At 40.4% G+C, this 22,634-nt stretch overlaps 1 protein-coding gene across 2 annotated transcripts in view; it reads right to left on the reverse strand.

The window, feature by feature from the left end:
• Window positions 1-22,634, reverse strand: part of LOC138003444 (cadherin-23-like) — an 81,166-nt gene that overhangs the window by 34,218 nt on the left and 24,314 nt on the right. For both annotated transcript variants that reach the window (XM_068849516.1, XM_068849517.1), the window contains 18 exons: window positions 21,535-21,669; window positions 21,187-21,351; window positions 19,285-19,352; window positions 18,322-18,565; window positions 17,485-17,523; window positions 16,524-16,640; window positions 15,893-16,021; window positions 14,998-15,222; window positions 12,562-12,798; window positions 9,468-9,611; window positions 7,984-8,164; window positions 7,731-7,855; window positions 7,005-7,316; window positions 6,134-6,253; window positions 4,941-5,007; window positions 3,612-3,962; window positions 1,372-2,300; window positions 1-29 (listed from right to left, as the gene is read on the reverse strand). The exon at window positions 1-29 is cut by the window's left edge and continues 85 nt beyond it. In XM_068849516.1, coding sequence (XP_068705617.1) covers window positions 1-29; window positions 1,372-2,300; window positions 3,612-3,962; window positions 4,941-5,007; window positions 6,134-6,253; window positions 7,005-7,316; window positions 7,731-7,855; window positions 7,984-8,164; window positions 9,468-9,611; window positions 12,562-12,798; window positions 14,998-15,222; window positions 15,893-16,021; window positions 16,524-16,640; window positions 17,485-17,523; window positions 18,322-18,565; window positions 19,285-19,352; window positions 21,187-21,351; window positions 21,535-21,669 — 3,617 coding nt within the window. The remainder of the gene's footprint in view (window positions 30-1,371; window positions 2,301-3,611; window positions 3,963-4,940; window positions 5,008-6,133; window positions 6,254-7,004; window positions 7,317-7,730; window positions 7,856-7,983; window positions 8,165-9,467; window positions 9,612-12,561; window positions 12,799-14,997; window positions 15,223-15,892; window positions 16,022-16,523; window positions 16,641-17,484; window positions 17,524-18,321; window positions 18,566-19,284; window positions 19,353-21,186; window positions 21,352-21,534; window positions 21,670-22,634) is intronic.

Raw genomic sequence — 22,634 nt, forward strand, 5'->3', positions numbered from 1 at the left:
TCCAAGACAACAGCTGTGGTGATGTTTCCCTGAAGAAAGAACTTAATTTGAAATTTCTGTGCAGCGGAAGGAAACAAAAAACAAAATTGCCCATGTCTCTCTGAAACAACTAAACCTCTGGTTTCAAGACAGACATTTTAGTCATAGTGTTTTGGTAGCAAGCTTGTCACCTGAAACAAAAATTAATGGCATAGTTTCCTCGAGTGCAAAGCAACCGAAGTCGTCTTTGACTTCGTCTTCATTGCCGGTTAATATCGTCCCCGTAGGTAATAGATGGCGTCATCACCACAATCATCATTATCATCATTATCAACATCATCATCATCGCTATCGTCGTTGTCATCGTCATCGTCATCGTCATTGTCGTCGTCATCGTCATCGTCGTCGTCGTCGTCGGTCATCGTCGTCGTCGGAGTCATCGACGTCGTCATCGTAGGTCATCGTCGTCGTCGTCGTCATCACCAACAAAATCATTATCACCATCATCATCTTCATCAACGTCATCGCCATGACTGACGTCAGTATCATGATCATGTTCATTGCCACTTACTTTTAAGTTTCCTATTCTGAATATTTCTTTTATTCCTTAAACCCCACCTGTATGATTCTATTACATTCCTAAACGATTTTTTTCAAAACGTTAGACATGCATTCGGAGGCTTAAAGTGAACCTCCACTTCAACAAAAAAAATAACTTTAAATCACAGGAAATAACCGTTACAGTCAAGTAAGTCTAAACTATTTTAAAAGAAAGTATTTGTATCCGAAATAAATAAGTTTTAGAATCGCCTATTTTTGTTTTCAAATTTCGTGAGCGCCGCCATCTTGAATAATTGTGACGTGTTAAGGTTGCCCTATTGTTATGAGACAAAAGCTCTTTGTGTCAGAACAATAGGGCAACCATAGCATGTCACAATTATTCAAGATGGCTGTGCCCGCGAAATTTGAAAGTGGAAATAAGCGATTTTAAAATTCACTTTTCTTGATATAAACACTGTTTTAAATACGAATTTCAAACAAATTTGTTTGTAAACATAATTTCCTTCGGTTTATACGAATTCTTTAGTAAAAGTGGAGGTTCTCTTTAAGATATTTAAAGGGTTACACTATTTCACTACTGCCATTTTGTCAGAACTGTTTCGTATGAAAGTGATCTTCAGATTTGGTTACGAGCACGTTTTCGTTAATTCGCATATGGAGGAATCGTTTCTTGCTTATCGCGTCATAATTAGGTTTTAATAAGAAAAAGATACTCAAAAAGGCTTTTGATTAAAGCACAAAAAGTGAACTTGAAAAGTGGCTCTTGTACTCAATCTTGTGCTTATATCCAAAGCTGAAGGACGGTGTTTCATTGAAAAGAATATCACTTACAGTATCTTCATCGATACTAAAGCGGAAGTTACCGCCATGTAGCCCATAAGACAATCTGGCATTGGACCCCAAATCTCGGTCTGTTCCTGTGATAACCAACACAGGCGTACCAATCGGCTGATTCTCCCTAACATAACCACGATATTCGCTCCTGTTGAAAGTCGGGCTGTTATCATTTACATCAACCAGCACCAGGGATACATTCACTTCGGTAAACATCGGTGGGATTCCCATGTCACTGGCACGAACGGTGAAATTATAAAAAGGTGATACTTCGCGATCAAGTGGGTTATCAGCCTGGGAAATGAAACCACTTAAGGCGTCTATTTTCACATATCTTGTGGCATTTCCGACAATGGTAAATCTTATGTCGGCGTTTGTGCCAGAATCAGGGTCATTTGCCTGGACAGTGAGAATACTTGTATCTCTCGGAGACTCCTCGCGATAATCTTGTACGTAAAGTGGTTTCGAAAAGAGTGGAGCATTGTCATTAACATCGTCAATCCTAATAATAATTTTTACTTTTTCGGATGTCAAGTTAACGCTATCCATTGCCTGAACGAATATCACATGTTCTGTCATGTTTTCCCTATCAAGGTGACCAACAGTTGATATCACACCAGTGGTCCGGTTAATACGGAAATAGCCAGGCGAATCACTTCCTTCCAGTGAATACCGAACCGTATCACCAATGTCTTTGTCCAAGGCTTTCACTGTGGTTACTCTCGTTCCCATGGTAGCATTCTCCAAGACATGGAATGACAGCACGTCACTTTCAAAATACGGTTTCTCGTCGATGACGTCAGTGATAGTGATGTTTAATTGACAACTTCCTTCAGGTGCATTCTCTCCAATGTTTGCCGCTGTCACGTGAAGCACATAATGACTTTTGAATTCTCGGTCTAACGTTGAATCAACGATCACGTCCCCTGAAAATGAAAAGTGAGTGAATGATAAGCTTTTCAGACGTCTTAAGTATCGCAAATCCTGATGTCGCTCTTATCCATGACCAATACTCTTGAGCTGTGACTAACACTGATAGCTTGTAAATGTTAAGTATGCTTCGGTGTAAGCCCTGTGATGAGTGTTCAGCCATTGCTACAAAAGGTTGCACTAAACAAGCCTAAATGTAGAAGCGATCGCCGCACTTAACTGGACAATTTAAGCAATCGTCTCTTCCAGGTGATCTGGTGACGTAATTTGGAGGACTGGGAAGTAAAATTTTAACGCCGTATCCCACAACCCCGCGCGGCCTTAGGTGTTGTTTCCAACTCCCCGCAGTATTGCCATCGCCAAAACTCAACAGATTATTACGTATCTACCACATTTCCTGTTCCTGAATGAACATTCAAGTAGACCCGACAAGATCTAACCTCGCCTCTGCCATGTTGAATTCGAAAATAAGGCCGCGCGTGGTTGTGGGATACGGCGTTAAAATTTTTTTTTTCCCAGTCCTCCGAATTACGTCACCAGATCACCTGGTTACAGATACTTGAAAAGTTCAAGCGGCTTCAAAGGGATTCAAACCCAAGACTTCTGCGATACCGGTGCAATGCTCTACCAAATGAGCAATGAAGCAACTCAGTTGGGAGCAGCAAGTCAATTTGTAGGGGTCATGTTTCCCCGTGAAAGATCATGGGTTCGAATCCCGTTGAAGTCACTTGAATATTTCAGGTGTCTATAGAGCGGTTTTCAATTGAGAGTCGAAAGTAATTAGCGAATTACTTTGGTTTTGCATTACTTCACTCAATGATTGGTTCAAAGTTCCCGCGCCATTTTTTCAACCAATCAGAAGTGAAACCAAAACCAATCGTGGCTCGCGCGTGCACATTTTCCCGCGCTTTGTGTCGGCGACGTGTAATTACTCCGAGTTTTGATTGGTTTACTGGATTGTCTCCGTCCTTTTTGATTGGTCAAAGTAATTACTTTGGTTTTGGTTTTGGCTCTAAGAGATAATTGATAAAATTGTCTACTTAAGTGCGAGGATCACCTCTACTTTTTTCTCCATAACTCGAACTTCAAATATATACATTTATTTTCATTCAGTAAACAAGTCTACGAAACAGATCTGTCTGACTGTACGACTGCCCGTCCGTCCCTCTGTCTATCTGCCTCTCAAAGAATACGTCTCGCACCTCTCTAAACAGACTTCACGATTGGCCAACAGATCGGAAAATCGAACAAACACAAGAATGGAATGAAAATTTAAGGAAATAAAACAAGCAAATAAATTCACTTACCTGTTGCTCTGTTTATATAAAACTTCGCATCCGCGCCAGTAGAAGTGTAGGTTATCTCCTTGTTCAAAACAAGCAAGTCCAGATCTGTCGCCGTCAGCCTCGTTACCATGGTACCACGGGCAGCGTCCTCCGACACATTTGCATAGTATACTTGTTGACTAAACCGGGGGAGTTGGTCATTGACATCTGTCACTGTCACCACCAGTGGGACAGTCGATGATTTGTTTCCGCCGTCTGTTGCAATGAGAGTCAAGTCGTAGGAATCGTTGGTTTCTCGGTCGAGAGAGTTGCTAATGCGAGTAGTGATCACTGCTGTTGTTGAATTGATTTGGAAAAGATATGAGCCTTGACCTGCACAGTAAACAAACAGAACAAAAATGCTCATCACGTCTTCGAAATGATGAGAAGTCCAGAAATGTCGATGTATCTCATTTGGCCTTGGCTCATCAGTCTACTGCATTATCTAAATTTAGAATACGGGTCCCGCCAAAATGTGGCCAATCAGATTAGGCCTGTTGACCACAACGCCTGTGATTGGCTTGAAACCAAGAAACCGCACGAGGGATTGCTCGTGCTTAATGTAAAGCCATGGATCGTGCAACACATTAACGCCACGTTTTTTCCCCGCAAAAATCTCACAGTAGCCGTCCAAAAAATAGAGAATAACCGACAACTGAGGGGCTGCATTCCATCGCAGATCGATACTTCTGGTTAATGGACTTCTGAAATGATGTAATGTCGTTTAGCATTAGCACTGTTTGCAGCAGTATCCTAGTAAGTGCCGCAAGTCAAAAGGAAAATTGCCACTTTGGTCATTCAATGAAACGAGCCAAATCGTAACAAATCGGCGCCGAAAGTTTTTTGTTCAAAATGACTTTGACCACCTTTTGTGAATCACAAATACATGATGAAATATCTCCATCTCAATGGCATAAGCGCATCGTTCCAAATAGTATGCCATTGGCTGAGTAGAGAACTGGTGGACAAGAGCTGTGAAACACGGAACCGTCAGCGTTTCCGACTTGCCCTGAGCGCCGAATCTCTGGCCGACTAGAGAAAACGGTTGGAAATATTGTGGAATGCTACATTTTATGGGAAAATTAATAAACCGAAAAGGAAAGGGAATTAACTCTAGAAGAAAGGCCAACTAAGATGTTAACTCTACCTAGCCAATCTGGGATGTTCGAAGGACTTCGATATCGCCTCCTATTATTAAGATATGGTGATTAAGGCTGAGTTAGCCCAATCACAAAACTCCTCATTTATTTCTAAAATCTGCTATTACTTAAGGCTACAAGGAATCACTGGAAAGTGAATCGATGTCCTCACCTTCGATTGAAAATGAAACTTCAGCGTTGTTTCCTTCATCAGCGTCTGTTGCAGCAATAACGACTTTCTGTGGAGATCATGACATGCATTGTTCAGTTGTTCATATTTTGAGGATCAACATACACTAGAAGATATATGGGTTATTGACCAAGCGTGAGGTCAAGATATGGCTGGACATTGGCCAATTCGTTTTTTTGCGTGTTATTTCGTCTCGGTCCATAAACACGCAACAAAAGAAGGAGACCAATATCCAGCCATCTTGACCGAACAAGCTTGGTCAATAAAGGATTTATTACATGGGATAAAACAGTACAGCTCCATCTTGCCCGCTCGGGGAGCCAATCACAGCGCGGGATTTGGTTCATCTTGCCCGCTCACGGAGCTAGGCATATAATAAGGAATTATATTTCAATTAAAGCTATGATCCTCGCAGTTATTGCGTAGAGAAGCCTGAAATTTTCAGGACTGACGTCGGGAGCTGGTCATTCGTGGGTTCTAATTTTCCCGTGAGGAATGAATCAATAAAAGAAATGACGTATGAAATGAATCATTTACCGAACTACGGATATGAAATCAACTAAAGCTATAATGATCCTCGCAGTTATTGACGCAATTTTAGCAATTGCGTAGAGAAGCCTGAAAAAATCAGGACTTCATAGCTTTACTTGATTTCATATCCGCAGTTCGGTATATGATTCATTTTATATATCATTTCTTTCATTGATTCATTCCTCACGGAAAAATTAGAACCCACAAATGACCAGCTCCCGACGTCAGTGGCTTCATAGCTCAGTTGGTTAGAGCGTCGCACTGGTATCGCGAGGTCACGGGTTCAAACCCCACTGCGAAGTCCTGAATTTTCCAGGCTTCTCTACGCAATTGCTAAAATTGCGTCAATAACTGCGAGGATCAAGGCTTTACTTGATTTAATATCCGCAGTTCGGTATATGATTCATTCATACATCACATTTCATTCATTGGAATTATATTTTTATACTAAAACATATGTAAATACAAGAAAATACCTAATAACGAGATAACCGATAGGTTTTCGAGTTAGCAGCAACATCAGTTTTAGAAAGGCAGGATCTCTCACGTGCAAAATATACTAAACAAAATCAAATGTGGCTTTATAAAAGGGTAAAGATAAAAAATGTCATTTTAACAGCAGAAGTGAAACGTATATAACTTACAGGGAAAACAGTAGTTCCCGCTGGCGAGTTCTCCGCAACGTCTGCCTCATAAGAGCTTTCTTTAAATCGCGGTGGATTGTCGTTCTCATCAAGGACGCTGATTACAACCTCAGCAAATGCCTTTCAGAAAGAAAATGTAAGATACAGATTGTTTTTATTCATTGAGGCCTGCTTTCCATATGATCTTAACGGTACAACAAATGAACTCACCATCTCACTTGCCGTCATGTTTGTTTGACTTTAATTAGGTGCGAAAAGGGCGCCAGGCAATTTTCTTAAGTCTGATTGGACAATATATGACACGTGTTTTAGTACGAAGAATAGTGCCTCGCCGAAAGGCATCAGATCGCTCTAGACAGACGTTTCCATTAAAATTTTTTTAGTCGGAAGAGTCGTAATGGTGGGGAAAGTAGAACTAGATTCAACTCTTCCAGTCACCCAGACCATGTGTCACCAATCAAACTTATAGAGTAAGAATGCTTTTTTGGGTGTATTTTCCAAACATTCTGTGATTTTGTTCGCGCTTGATCGATCAATTATCTTTAAAGAAAGCTTCACTGTGCTTTCGTGTCTCAAACCCCTTTTAACACGCACAAAATTGGCTCGGCACCAATATTCTGAGTGCCTAGCACCCCTCCAGAGATGTGCTTCGCACCCATATAATTTCTGGCACAGGCGCCTGATATACTTTCTGTTTGTGCTGTTTACACAGGAAATTTTTACCGTGCCGTCTTGAAAACATGGGTATGGTACCGAGATTTCGGAGTGCCGTGCCAAATTTTTAAGATAGGGGGCCTTAGTATCCGGAACAGGGGAACAACAGCTTGTTGGAGGAAGGACATTTGACAAGACTTATCTCTCTTTTTCTTACCTTTCTACTGGAAGGTAGGCCCCCATCTTCCGCCTGTATAGTAAGCTTATATTCTTTAATCCTTTCTCTATCGATGGAACCCTTGACTGACAAAACTCCCGTCAGATTGTCAATTTTAAAAGCGTCCTCGGTATTCCCAGCTGTTATCGTGTAAGACACGTGACCATTCTCATCTCGATCGCGGTCTGTTGCGTAAACAGTCACAACGCTCGTGCTCACGTTGGAATTTTCCATCACGTGACTGGTGTAGGATGATTGGTTGAAGACAGGATCATTGTCATTAACATCATCAATTGCGATGGATATCACAGTCTGTGGAGGAAAAAAAGATGAACGAGAAAAGGGCCGCCTTAAAAACAGCGTTGGTCACTTTGGTGACATAAAAAAATTGCAAAGCCGCCCTAAAAACACAAACGCCACCGAAACAATGAAAACGAAGGCAGAAACCACAATGATACGCTTCTTTAACTAAGGCAGAGCCCGTGACAATTGGATAAATCGCGGATAAATGTATTCTCCCTTTCAAAGAACTTTATCACCAAGCAAACTTATCAAGTAAAAATGCCTTTCTGCATGTATTTTCCAAACGTTCTGTGATTTTGTAATGCTCCTGTTTTGTCACGCAGTGCAAAAAAAAAAAAAAAGAAAAAACCGGCAAACCTTACAAACAACAATGAAATCAAGGAGTCTTATGGGCTTCGATTTCCTTTATCATAATTGACTTACCGAGTTTGCCCTTCTTGGATCACCCTCATCTTTTGCCTCAATCGTCAAACTGTAAACGGAATTCACCTCTGCATCGAGAGCTGTTTTAACAAGGATGTACCCACTAGGAGTAATTTCAAAATGACCTAAGATGATAAAAAATTGAAAAAAGAAACAAAAATTGATGAATGGAATCAGGAACAGAAAAATAATGACGATGACAGTGATGTTGATCATAAATACAAGCAATCACAACGAATGGAAGGAAACTTACCTTCGGGGTCTCCTCCTGTTATATTATACGCAACTTTTCCAGCAAAACCCAAATCCTTGTCGGATGCTGAGATTTGAATCACGTTACTGCCAGGCCGAGCTGCTTCACTGATTTGAGTGGACTGGGGTGGATCAATAAACTGGGGTGTATTGTCATTGATGTCATCTACTGTCACGGTAATCTGACAGAAGTATCAATGAGAAAAATAGTGATTATTGTGGATTGGTAGATAAGCTCTGATTTCATTCATGCGCAACGGTCTCAACGCATTAAAAACTTAAAGGGCCACCGACAACCACAAGTCTTTGCGGGCATGCAAGCTATCGGCGCCATTTTCTGTAATACAGAAACTAGTATTTCTTGAAAAGTCAAATTCGATCGCCTCACATCGTCGTGTTTTGGATGCCCAGTAGCTTCAAACTTTGTTAATATTTTCCTTAATGTTTAAATATTGTATTCTTGGCGTTATTTGGGTGTTGTGTTCGTGTTAAAAGCGAAATGAAAACTGTGAAGAAAGTTCGTCAACCTTAAGATTATGGAACGAAAGGAGGAAGGCGTTTGGATTAAAAAACAAATCGAACAGCGAATTCGCAGTTCTTCTTCACGGGATGTTTCTGAAGCGAACCGGCCGATTCGATTGCCCGGATAATAACAACAACAAAGGCGCGCAAAGGACACTGGTTGTCGGTGGCCCTTTAATGACTGGTCCCGAGGGAAACAGTTAATTTTGCTTCCCGAGAATCTCTCGAGGCGCAGCCTAGGGAAACATTGAGACTCGAGCTGTTTCCCGAGGGACCAGCAAAACGAGCAATGGCAACACCAACGGCGGTCGTCGGTCAACATTCGCTGGTAACACTAGAGTGCACTGTTACCCTCTGGCGTCATAGATTTTGCAATGTTGCCCGCTCAGAGACTTCTGGCGGGAAATAGTTTTATTGTTAGACGTCATGTGACCTCGAAGTAACCAATGAAAGCGCGCACTGTTGGGGGAAAATTTTCAGCTATATAACAAGATGACTTATGAGACGGAAAAGTCACTTAGAGGGTTGGATCTAGGCAAAAGTGACTTCATTTTCTCAATAGCTTAAAATTTCAGCGTGTAAACGCAGTTTATTATTTATGCTTTAACATGAGTTTAAAAATCTGAAAGCCCGAAATTCCCGTGCTGCATATTAATTCAGTCGCGTACAAACGCATTGCATTCTTAAACTAGTGAGTCTTTGACGTCATTTTCTCCGCGATCCAGCTCTCTCAAGGTTTTAGAGTCAGTAATGGTGGACCATTAAATAAGAAAATTCCAGTTAATTGAACAAGTGTCTTCTTGAAATTAAGGCTTAAAACTTGGGCCACTTGACATAAGTTTGAAATCCAAAGGAAAAAAAATTGGATTTACCAATTTAAAGGAAATAACTTACATCTTGTCCTAAGATTGCAACAAGAAGTTACCAAAAATTAAATCGAAATAATCTTTTTGAAAGACTTACTCTAACAGTTGAAGCCTTTCTGGTATTACTGGGAACAGCTTGGTCTGTGGCTGTTATGTCTAGCGAAAAGACTCCTCGGCCTTTTGCATCCAATGTCATATCCAAGCTCTCTCTGTCCACAGCTCTTTGCACTGTTAATACGCCCTGAAATTGATCAATAAATTATTGATTACTTGATTGGTTGATAAGTACGTATTTTTTAATGACCTGGAACGCGTACGGGGTAAACTCTATTGAAATAATCGCCCTATAGGGTCTTGGTGGTAACCGTGCATACGGCAAGAGCTACTGTAATTTGAATTGACCAATTAGAATTCGGCGAGCGAGAAAAACTGTGCTATTCGGCGTCACGTCAATTCTTTGCAATGAAAGGGCCAGAAACCCATTTCAAGCTTTGGTGCCAAAACTGGGTTGCAAGCGAGCTGCGACTCGGACGTCAGCAGTTGTACTTTGGCTGTTATTTGTACTTTTTCTAACTATTTTAAGACGAAATCATTCTGGTATTTTCGAATCAGGTGTAAAAAGACGTCAAAACTGTTTTGATAATGTTTTTATTTGTGTTAAATCGAGAAAAAAGACTTTGATGGCGTCCTTTCGACAGAGTAGATCGACAACAACATCGTTTACGCACAGAAATGCACTGTTGAGTTTCCGGTGAAAGGGCAAAGGGTTGACAGGATAGCACAGTTCTGACTACCGCGCGCACTGCGGGCGTGGGTTCCTTATGAACGTGGAAGGAAGATAATATATAAACCTAATTTTAGAGTAGCTTTTGGCAAAGAAAACTCAAGAAAAACTAAGGACCTTTGCCAAAGCTTAACCAATACAATTTGAAGTGTTAAAAAGACGATCTATTTAAGAAATGTTAAAAGGCATTTAACTTCCTTAAGAAATCTCGTTCTTTTCACCACGATTTCCTGCATTTGTGTCGGCAGGTGAGACTGAACCTAAGGCTACATGAAGCGCGCCAAGGATGCCGAGAAATAGAACGTTTAGAAGATATGGTGGCGCATGAGTACACTGACTGAATGAGTGACCGAGCGACTGATCGACCGAGCGACCGAGCGACCGAGTGACCGAGCGACCGAGCGACCGAGCGAACGAGTGAGTGAGTGAGCGAGCGAGCGAGTGAGTGAGAGAGTGAGTGAGTGAGTGAGTGAGTGAGTGAGTGAGTGAGTGAGTGAGTAAAACAGTAAACAGTAAATCTTTATTGCGCCTTACTCTCCAAAGGGAGGTATCGGTCTCGTTACAATAAAGGTGATGATATCTACTTGAATAACTAATTAACTAAAAAGATCATACAATTACTTGTAATACAATTGGTATAAAATTATTATTTTAATTATTTTGCATTTAGGAAGTCTTTTCTCTTCTGAAACATTAAATATGTGTATTTACCTATTATCTTTGAAGTGCTTTCGTTTTCTAGGGTAAGTAAATACCTAATTTTATCCTCATCATTAAGGCTTTTGAAAGCAACATCGTGTGTTGAAAGGAGAGAATGGAGCTCATTTCTAATGTTATCGTACCCTGGGCAATACATCAAGAAGTGCCGCTCATCTTCTATATAGCCTCTATTGCAGACTAAACACGTTCTTCCATCTACTGGGATTGGTGCACCTCTATTTTCGTATTTCCCAGTCTGTATTCGCAAGCTATGAACCCCCAGACGCAATTTTGTCATACTTATTCTATGTGCTGGGTTTCTGATAGTTTTGAGATAGTCTTCCAATTGGTAGTCGAATTTGACTTCTTTGTGTGTAAATTTCTCTCTAGAGCCTTCGGAAGTGTTGTTGCGAGCCTTCAGCCAATTTCGAATGTAGTCCTTTTTAAGCTGATTCTTTATGGAGGAACGAGCATTCTTAATGTGTAGTTGGCTTGATGTATTGCCTATAGAGTGCATTCGTATAGTTTCGTCATTATTTAATACATCAAAAAATTGGCTGTGACTTTTTGCGTGATGAAAGGCTTCCTTTAATAGAGGGTTGACTGTTTTATGCTGTAATCTAAGCGAGTAACTAAATATTGAAGCTTTTATGTCTATACTTAAAGGGTACCGTCCAAGTTCTGCCCTACAGGCAATGTTCTCTGTGTACCATGGGGTATTTAGTGTTTGTTTACAGAACTTGATATGGACTTGTTCGATAGTGCTTTTGTCAAAATGGGTCTTATATGATAATAGCTCCGGTCCCCATATTTCGCATCCATATAGTAGTATAGGTTTGACAAGGGCATCAAAAAGCTTATTCTTAATTGTAATTGTGGTCGTATCCGAATTGGAGAACAATCGTTTCACTGTCGCAAGAACTTTATAAGCTTTTTTGCTAAGGATGTCTCTTGCGTAGGTATAGCGACCAGATGAGGTCAGTGAGTGAGTGAGTGAGTGAGTGAGTGAGTGAGTGAGTGAGTGAGCGAGTGAGTGAGTGAGCGAGAGAGTGAGTGAGTGAGTGAGCGAGCGAGCGAGTGAGTGAGAGAGTGAGTGAGTGAGTGAGTGGGTCAGTGAGTGAGTGAGTGAGTGAGCGAGCGAGCGAGTGAGTGAGAGAGTGAGTGAGTGAGTAAACAGTAAACAGTAAATCTTTATTGCGCCTTACTCTCCAAAGGGAGGTATCGGTCTCGTTACAATAAAGGTGATGATATCTACTTGAATAACTAATTAACTAAAAAGATCATACAATTACTTGTAATACAATTGGTATAAAATTATTATTTTAATTATTTTGCATTTAGGAAGTCTTTTCTCTTCTGAAACATTAAATATGTGTATTTACCTATTATCTTTGAAGTGCTTTCGTTTTCTAGGGTAAGTAAATACCTAATTTTATCCTCATCATTAAGGCTTTTGAAAACAACATCGTGTGTTGAAAGGAGAGAATGGAGCTCAGTGAGTGAGCGAGCGAGCGAGTGAGTGAGAGAGTGAGTGAGTGAGTGAGTGAGTGAGTGGGTCAGTGAGTGAGTGAGTGAGTGAGTGAGTGAGTGTGTGTGTGAGTGAGTGAGTGAGTAATCAGGAATTAAGGACATGGAATGCGGACTCCACAAGTGGAATTCTTGTGAATTACCCTACATTGGACGAGGTCTCAATATACCAATCACATACCGTGGATGAGTTTATCTTGAAGTAGCCATTCTCATCTCCAGACATGGAATATCTGATCTCCGCATTGGTACCGTAATCTTTGTCAGTGGCGTTAACATCAATCACAACCATCCCGACACTGCCCGGGCCTTCATCGATCGATTTGATGTAAGACAAAAGTGAATCGGATGGATTCGGAATAAACTCGGGAGAATTGTCATTGATGTCCAGTATGTCGATATGTAGAATCGTGGAATCCTGCAAGCAATACATAAGTGAGTCAAAAGTCCAATTCGCAATCATGAAGTCTATTTCACACACTTTACCTCAAGTCAAACGTGGAAAGACTATACTTGAATGATGGGAGAGCTTTGAAACCCAGTCGATCGCACTTTTACGGTGCTGTTGTCCAATAAACTATTGAATCAGGCTGCCAAAAATGCCCAAATATTCGGGTATACCATTACAATGATGAAATGGTATATGAAATGAATCATATGAACTGCGGATATGAAATCAAGTGAAGCTATGATCTTCGCAGTTACGAACGCAATTTTTACAATTGCGTAGAGAAGCCTGAAAAATTCAGGACTTCAACGGGGTTTGAACCCGTGACCTCGCGATTCCGGTGCGACGCTCTAACCAACTGAGCTATGAAGCCACTGACGTTGGGAGCTGGTCATTTGTGGGTTCTAATGGTCCCGTGAGGAATGAATCAATGATGAAATGGTATATGAAATGAATCATATGAACTGCGGAAAGTTTTACACTTGCAGAAAGCTAACAGCTATCTGTGTTTGGATGCATAGAAAACGAAGATCCAAGACCGAAACCCAACAGAAAAAATAACATATCGAACAGTAAATGGCGAGACACAATTTGTTCTTTTCTTGTTGTTTAGAATGATTGGTGAGTCGTTTCTGGAGAATTTCCGAAGGGTCATCGTTTTTGTTTGCTTTTTTCCACACACCCATAATGTAAGTGGAAAACGAAGACCCCCGGAAAAAATAACATACGTCCATTAAACATGGCAAAATACGTTATTTCTGTTTTTTTCCCTTTGTTTTAATGGCCGGTGTAAAACGAACGGCCCGTAAATAACAAATATCAACAGGAATGATATTTAACTATTATTCACCGAATTTGAGGTGGCTAGTAGTGGATATTTACCTACAAGTAGCCGCTAAGCGACGAGGTAAATATCTACCACCAGCCACCGACACTGAGGTGAATAGTTGTTTTAGTATATACTAAACCAGTGAGATAATACAGCACAAGAATATCATTTTAGCTCGTTTATTCCTGCAAAGATTACAACATTTTCGGGCACAAATTGCGCGCGAATTGCACGGCGGTGAATAGCAAAGGATATCCGGAGTTTGAGTAGCCAATCAGCGCGCGCGTTCAACGCTATCCGCTATTTTAGTATATACTAAATTGCGATATTTACTAAAAGAGAATTGAATTTTATGGTGCGTCTGTTTTCCAGGTACTCCATCTTCGTTTTCTGGCCATTCGTTTTCCACGCACTCATCCACGTTTAGACCTTCAGTAATGGCTATTCTTTCAGTTTTCTTCCCAGAAAGGAAAGTGCAGAGTCTTCGGATGACCAAGCGATTTTTTTAATTCTTTGCAGTATCATTGACAAAGAATCAGTCTTGGAACTTTGTAGTAAGAAAAAGACGAGACGCACAATATGATTGCGGTCTTATTGGGGGGTTTATACTAGTGTTAAAATCAAGTTCTAGTGTTCAGTGTTCCCCTAGAGTAGTGTGAACACTAGTGTTACACTATGTTTCTCTCAGGTGTGACCGCAACCTATAACGACTTCGTCGGCAATGTCAACGAATTTGTCAATTCAATGATTAAGTTTGCTCCTGCGCAAGTCTTTCATGATAATCAAATCTCGTTGACAAAGTACAATATTTGCAAAATCTGCTAAAAGTAGATTGGTGTAAACAGTTTTGAAGCAAAGATATAGAATGGACGATTCACGCTTGTATGTCTGCGTTGTCGACAAAAGCTTAAAATTTTGGTGATTTCCCGTTTTTATTTTGCAAAGTGGATGGAAAATATGGAAAAGTTGTAGTTCGTAAGAAGCGTGCCGCACGTGCAGCACGAATATATTTCCTCTTTTGGCCAATGAGATTACTTTTTTGTGACGTTTAAATTGTCCCAAGCCCCACTCCCTCAAAAACCTACCAAAAACTTTGCCTGGTCGCCGTCTGTAACATAGTAGTCAAATTAATTTTTTTAAAAGCTGGAGTGGACTTCCTTACTACGACCTGTCAGAGAGCTCGGCAAAATAGTGATCTCTGACTAACTCGCTCATGCGTGTTGGATAAAATAGTCCCTTTAATCGTATAGAGTAATGCTCTGTCCTTCACAAGTAAATCAAATTCACATGACAAGGACAAGGAAAAAGTAACCATATAGGAACTTGCTCCAAAAACCTACCCACAACTTTGGCTCGCCACCGTCTGTCACATTAATAGTCAAGTTAAAGCTGGAGTGAAGCTCTCTATCAAGTCCTGTCGGAGAAATCTGTAAAACTCCTGCATTGCTGTTCAGAATGAATTCGCCATTGTGCCCTGATGTAATTGCGTATGTCAATTCCCTGTTCCTTCCAATATCTAAATCTGAAGCTTGAAAAGTGAAGACAACTGTCCCACCTCCGTCGCCCTGTCACAAAAGAAAATACTAAGGCAACGACTTTTCGAAGTTACTCTTCAGTGGATAACAGGCGTGGAGAAAAGACAAGGCAATTTTGCAGTTAGTTTAGGCCAGCCTTCTTTTTTCAAAAGGAGCTCAATTGCGAAGTCTTTACTTAGTGTAAGAGTTAGTTTGCAATCGGACGGATGGACAGTTGAACCAACAAAAAGCAACGCAATTGGTCCCTGCTACTTTAAAAAACAGGCCAAAGGGTCTGTAGAGATCAAACTAACTCTCGTAAGATATAATAGTAAAGCTGGGTAGTTTAATAAACGCCTCAATACTTAGACTGAAGATCGGAAAGCATTGGTGGTTTTTAAATGTGCAGTGCCACTCATAATGTTTCGAAAGTTCTCAAATTCTCAGATATTTTAAGAACATTCAAGACACATGGGCGTAGCCAGGATTTTTCAGAGGGGGGGGGGGGGGGGGGTCACACTCTGTCAAACAGAGTGTACTCGCGTTTTCGCAACCTGAATATTGTAGGTTGTTTGAGTAAAAAACGGCTTACAAAGGGGAAGTCACGGGCACCCCAGGACCCCCCCCCCTTCCTGGCTACGCCCTTGAAGACATCGGTCGTGTCCATACATATCACAAAATGCACTGGCGTTCATACGATTTCCAAAACATATCCTTTTACCTCGCTTATATTTGTCGTGATGTAGGCTCCGCCATTTATAACAGGTGGGTTATCGTTCTTGTCCAATACAGTTACTGACAAAGTTGTTGTTGTGTTTCTTCGCGGGAGTCCGTGATCGTACACCAAAACCTGGCACAAAACAAGAATCGAATATCTTTAAAACCTCTTGGAATGAAATTGCATATGATTGCTTAGAACCCGCAAAGGAACACCACAGTAGTTGATCAAATACCTGACTTGTCGCCTGAAAAATGACTTTATTTGTGTCCATTCCATATCGCGCAGACAAAGACTGTTTTTAAGGTTTCAAACAGAACTAGAAAACTCTTTTTCAATTCCATTCGTCATTTTCTTCGAGTAAATTGCCGTTCCAGTTATTTAAATTTCTAGTCATTAAAGAAGGCTGCTACACCCTTTTCATCAAGGTATTTGTTGGTAGAAATAAACTTCTGCTGTCTTTCGCGAAAAGTCACTGTGGCCTGCTTACGTGTTTTTCGTCAATGCACATGATAGTAGATTATAGTAAACATATAAATGAATACATCAAAAACGTAATTTCACTAAGAATTCTAGAACGAAAAATGCTTATACCTGCGAACGAAAAGAATCAAGATCTTTAGACAAAACTTACTGTTAAGGAATAAGATGGCTCTTGTTCACGATCTAACTTCTTTATCGTTGTAACAGCGCCACTAGAATTTACTGCAAAAGCATCTCCGATATTTCCACTGATTATATCAAAAGAAACCTGCATAGAAAGAACAGTGAGCGTTCAAGGGCATCCATGAGCTGTTTTCTACATGCCGATATGTCTTAAGCTTTCCTCAAGAGGTCCGAGAACAATCCTTATCTAATTTCAAGTCATGCAGCTTGTTGGGAAATGATTAAATTAAATCCAATCCTTTTTTGCTTTGCTGCGAGGAATAGAAAACAGAAGAGTGAAGAAATTAGTTTGTAAATAAAATTTGGTGCTGCGTCAGTGCTGCGCGAAATAGGATAATTTGGTTTTATCGGAAAATAACGTTTTGAGCGAATTGGTTAGGTGAGTCTTTAGTGGATAGAAGAGGGAAGAGCTTTGTCATTGATGGAACAATGGGACATGGGTACACGAATAAATCAATTGAATGAAAAGCGTTCATTGAGAGATTGAGAGTGTCTAGCTGGAAAATAAAGTTAGTGACTGCAGTGAAAGGTCACAAATTGTGTGAGTGGAAGGAGTGCGAAATGGCGCAAAATTTCAATTATAGGACGTTTTCAACTAACCTCTAGAGACACCAATAACATTAGAGAAATGTACGAATTCTGGTGGACGAACAAAAGAAGCTAATGAGAGATCTTTTGTTTTCGTCCACCAACATGGCGGCGATGACGTCACGTGAAAACCACCTATAGAACTACTAGAAATGTTGAAGGCGAAATGAACATTTCAAAGTGCAAGCCAAGAAAATCAGTAGGAAGGGTTCTATAAGTTGGTTCAACGGAAGCGGCAGAGCATACTTGGGATATGCAAAGCGTGTTTGAGGTGAATTCATTTCCAACAAAGTCAAATTCTCCTACGTAACGATAGTTACGACCGATTTTCAATACTTTACCTTCGCGTTGTTACCGCTGTCCAAATCGGTCGCTGATACCTAAGGAAGTTAAGAAATGACAACACTTACACCTTATAACACTGACCATGACGTAATACCGTACAAGACAAGAGGTTCATTTCTTGGAAGTTTCGCAAAATCTCTTGTCAAACTACCAAAAATTGTGAAAAGCCGGTCTGTTGATATGATGTCAAGACAAGAAAAAAATTGTTACTATATTCACTGCCTTAATTAAAACGTCTTCCTTTGAAAGATACAAGGGATTTTGAGAAACGACGACGCCGCAAAACAATAATATCATCGATTAATCTTGTTGCACATGCAGCACGCATTTTAGCTCATACATTAGTTTTACGGTACTCGGTATAACGACGATGTGAAATCACCACATTTAAAGTAGAGTGAACATACAAATGCATTGTAAGAAGTGAATGAGATCGAATAATGATCGCGAAAGACTTACAATAGTGCAACGTCTTATTTTCAGGTGACTCTTTCGTCGTCGTCTTTTCGAGAAATGTATGGGTTCTTTAATTAAGGTTGCTTACCACTATTTCCATATAGCCATTTGAACCTTGAAATAAATTTGTAACAGTGTTTGCAGAGTAAAAAGAGAAATGAAAGCTTCACGTCACCTTGTATTCCGCACACGTTGTCGTCAGAACTTCGAATTTAGTGATTTCGCGTCGTTGTTAGCGCTGGCGCCAAAAAATGTGATAAAGGCGTGCCGCACGTGCAGCACGATTATTTTTCCTCTTTTAACCAATGATATCATTGTTTTACTGCGTTGACGTAGCCGTAGCCGTCGTCGTTTCCGAAACTCCCAAAAAAACAAACCTGATACACCAGGACAGCATCCGTCTGATTTTCCATGATATTAACAGAATATGGCGCATTAAGAAAAACTGGATCATTGTCGTTGACGTCGAACAATGCGACTGTAACTTTGGTGACGTAATTTTTGTTTGCCTCGTAAAATCTTCCACCGTCGTTCGCAACCACAAAAAACTCGAATTCCTGAGCTGTTTCGTAGTCCAGACCTTTGGTTGTTCTGATGGTTCCATTTGAGTCCACCTTAAAGCTATCAGAACAGGAATTGATAGGATATGAATCAACACATGAGTGAATCGAAGGTAACTTTTACAGAGACAGTGGTAAGACAACAACGTTTTCTTGGAGGGAGGGGTGGCTTTGAAGCCAACTTGCGACTTAAGGCCACATAGTTAAAATAGTGGGCATTTTGTATTCCTCAAAAACTACCGCAACTTAAAATTCTGAAAGTGAACCAAGTAAGGATTGATTGTATCGGTAGGTCAGTTGTCAATGGTAAATAAGATAATATAGAGCAGGAAGGGCTTCATCGACAAAAATCATTAATAGGTTATATTGCAAAGAGAAACAGTTTCAGCTGAAATTATTGGTCTGTAACAAAGGAAAAACATGGATGATGGAGTTTGGATTAGCACGGTAGAAAATAGTATTTTAATAGCTGAAATGCTCTCGCGTTAGGTCCAAGAACCTTAGAGGTATTTTTTTGTACGAGATCAATTACTTCGTCATTAATATTGTCATAATCATCTTATCGTCTTCATTTTCACTGGCTTTCATCATTACCGTCGTCATAGTAATCATCCTCGTTTCCTCGAACGTCGTAGTCGTCAACGTTATCGTCGTAATGCTCCACGTCATCGTCGTGTTCGTCAACGTAATTGTCGTGATTATAATCGGTATCATCATCGTCATGGGCACGCTTGTACACGATTTCATCATCGTCGTCATCTTTAAAACAGTATTATTCACCTTGAGCTTCCACTTCCATACAGCTCGTAATTTATTTCTCCAAGGGTACCAAGATCAGCATCTATTGCCTGTTAAGAGTAAAATATGATACCGAAGGCACGCATTAGCCTTAAAATGGATGCACGGCCAGTTTTGCTCGAGTTTTTGCATCTTCAATAAATTCCATGAAACACTTTGCTTCCAAGGAAAAAAAAGAAAAAAAAATCACCCAGATGACTTTCAGTTAGTAGGTTTAAACGAATGATTCGAATGTAAGTAGTTACGTATTTTATCGATCAGTCGATGATGGATTGGGCATACCGGGGCACATTGTGAGGGCACCGAATGCTCTTCCACTGAGCTATAAGGATACTCCCGTGCGCTAAATCATTAAATAGGTTAGTTAGAAAAACGTCTAGCTTACATCTGGAAATGAAAGTACTGAAAAAGAATGGCAAATGTAGAAATGATGCCAGTGTCCCATCGTTGAAAATATTTGGCCAGTTGATTTACATCAAACCTTAATTTAAATGAATTAAAACAAGCCTTTAAATCGACGCATCGAACTTTTAGTACACTTCAGCAGTTAACAATTTTGCTGTGTGCACGTGACAACTTGCAAACTTGACTTGCAGAAACTTCACAAACAATTTTATGACGTAAGAGGTTTATCCATTTCCCGGTTCGTATATGGAGTTCTGATTCATTCGCAGTTTGGAAGCTTGGCCATTAATCAACATGCTAAATTAGCCGCTCATTTGCCAAAAAAAGAAACTGTTACGCTGCTTTGATATTGTGGAAACTTCCGACTCGACATTCACACGTTAAAGGATAATAGAAACAAACTAATAGCAACAGATAAAAAGAAGTCTTTAGAGCGAGTTTGTCGTAAAACCAAAACCAAAGTAATTACTTTGACCAATCAAAAAGGACTGAGACAATCCGGCAAACCAATCAAAATTCGAAGTAATTACACGTAGCCGACACAGAGCGCGGGAAAATGTGCACGCGTGAGCCACGATTGGTTTTGGTTTCACTCCTGATTGCTTGAAAAAATAGACCTTATTCATAAATGGCGGTAACATTTATAATTCTTTTGTCCACCTGCAAATTAGCCTACCAAGCCTAATTTTAGAGCAAGAATTCTTTTCAATTCACTGTAGGGTATCGAGGCTTGGTAGGTTAATTTGCACTTCGACAAAAGAATCATAAATTGACCGCCATTTATGAATAAGGTCTATGGCGCGAGAACTTTCAACCAATCACTGAGTGAAGTAATCATAAACCAAAGTAATTATCTAATTACTTTCAACACTCAATTGAAAACAGCTCTATGTTGGTTTGTGATGTTATAAGGTACAAAAGGAGGGACACGAGACCTGAAGAATTGTTACGAAGCAGAGCTGCGGGCAATTGTTTGATTCGCTCTTGAAAGTTTGTCTTTTTTGTGATAACGAAAGCGAAGTTTCTGCCTTTTTTCTTTTCCGTGCTTGAATCTGTTATAAGGATGCTAACCTAAGTTAATCCGCATGGGTTGTAAGATTGTACGAACGTAACTAACAGACGCTCAAACCTTTGAACTACTGTAAGGCAAGCAGTTTAGACCAATCACAGCGGTTGTTATAAGAGCACTTGATTGTACGACTGTGATTTGGCCAATCACAGAAGTTGTTATAAGGGAATTTGATTATACTGTGATTTGGCCAATCACAGCGGTTGCTATAATTCTCATTGTACGCTTCCATTCAGAACGTCGAAAACGTCATTTACCAATAACAGACCCTCTTCGGACTACACTGATGCGGGCGGTCAACTCTACCTCTGTCATTCCTTGGTCAAAGCCGATGGCAATTTAGCTGTTAGCTCAAATCATGCTGGCTTGTTCCTAAAAGCACATTATCGGCATTCAAGGGGAAAACTAACCTTCACAGCTCCAACGACAAAGTCAATTGGAGCATCCTCATCGATCGTGAAGTTGTACAGATTCTTCTCAAATACAGGCTCGTTGTCATTCACATTGATGAGTTCCACTGTTACCGTGGCAACACCTGATAGAACCTCAGCAGTATCGGTTTCATTCGCAAAGACCTGTTGACAAAGGAAAAAAATTGCTCATTTTACGAGGTTCAGTACCTTTGTTTCCAGAGGAAGGAAAACGTTCTTCTTAAACATAATTTTTGTGCCGTTCTCGTAGCCAGAGGGGTTACCGTTCGGCCAGCGGGGCCGAGGAGAGGTTGTAGCTAAGTGTCAAGTAGTAAAATCCCAAATTACCTTGAATGTGTAGTTGAATTTCCCCTGCTCATAATCGAGGCTGGCGTTTATCCTCAGTAGTCCAGAAGAGGGATCGATTGTGAAGTCCTTGCTGTCTTTTCCAGACAAAGAATACGCAAAGCGGCGATTCTGGGGCTAAAAAAATTACACTTGTTTATCAACAACGTCAGAAGAACCAAAAGACTAATTTTTCATTCCATGTTAGTTTGTCATCTCCTTCACAGCAGTAAAGCACTAATACACCATTTTGACAATAGTAGAGCATCCGAACTAGTAATCGGAATGTCGTAGGTACGACTCATTCCAAACAGCGCTCGGATTTTTCCGAGTATCCCCGAGTCGACATCGAAAAACAAAAAGAATCTCTTCAGTGGTAGAGCATCCGAACTAGTAATCGGAAGGTTGTAGGTTCGACTCCTGCAAAGGAACACTCGGATTTTTCCGAGTTTTCCCGAGTCACCATCGGAAATAATCATTTCTTCAATTTGTTTTAATTATTTGCTAGACCGACTCCATTTTTTAGCATTTTACGCAATGTAATTTCGTACTTGAAATGTTTGATCTGTTTGGATTCCTTAGAAGGAATTGCTTCAGAAGAAAAAAATTAGGAGGTGGAAACGTATACCCATCATTTTTCATGGTTTTGCAAAGATACGAAAATCAGAAAAAAATAGTTTTGAAGAAACTGTAACGTGAGAAAACGAGAATGCTGACAAGAATGTTGACGATTGAACTCCGTTAATAAAAACAAGTAAGTAAGTAAGTGAGTAATTATCATTATTTAACTTCGGATTAGAGTAGCTAGTAGCTAATATCTCCAAGCATTGAACAGAACAACTGCTAAGAATCCCAACTGGCCGGAGGCAAACCAGTTGGCTATTTACAAGTGCAGCTGGGAAGTTGAACCAGGGACTACCAGGAACAAATTCAACGAGTGGTCAGAGCGGGTCTTGAACCCGGGATCTCCGGATCTCAAGGCAAGCGCCCTTACCACTGGGCTGCACTGCCTCTTAGCTTTCAAACTACAAATGTCATTTTCGCCAGCCTAAGCAAAACGCAACGAAACTGATTTCGTTTGAACTTCATCTCGTCTGCGACGT

The sequence above is a fragment of the Montipora foliosa genome, chromosome 5, assembly GCF_036669935.1.
Source record: "Montipora foliosa isolate CH-2021 chromosome 5, ASM3666993v2, whole genome shotgun sequence".
Taxonomy (NCBI): Eukaryota; Metazoa; Cnidaria; class Anthozoa; order Scleractinia; family Acroporidae; genus Montipora; species Montipora foliosa.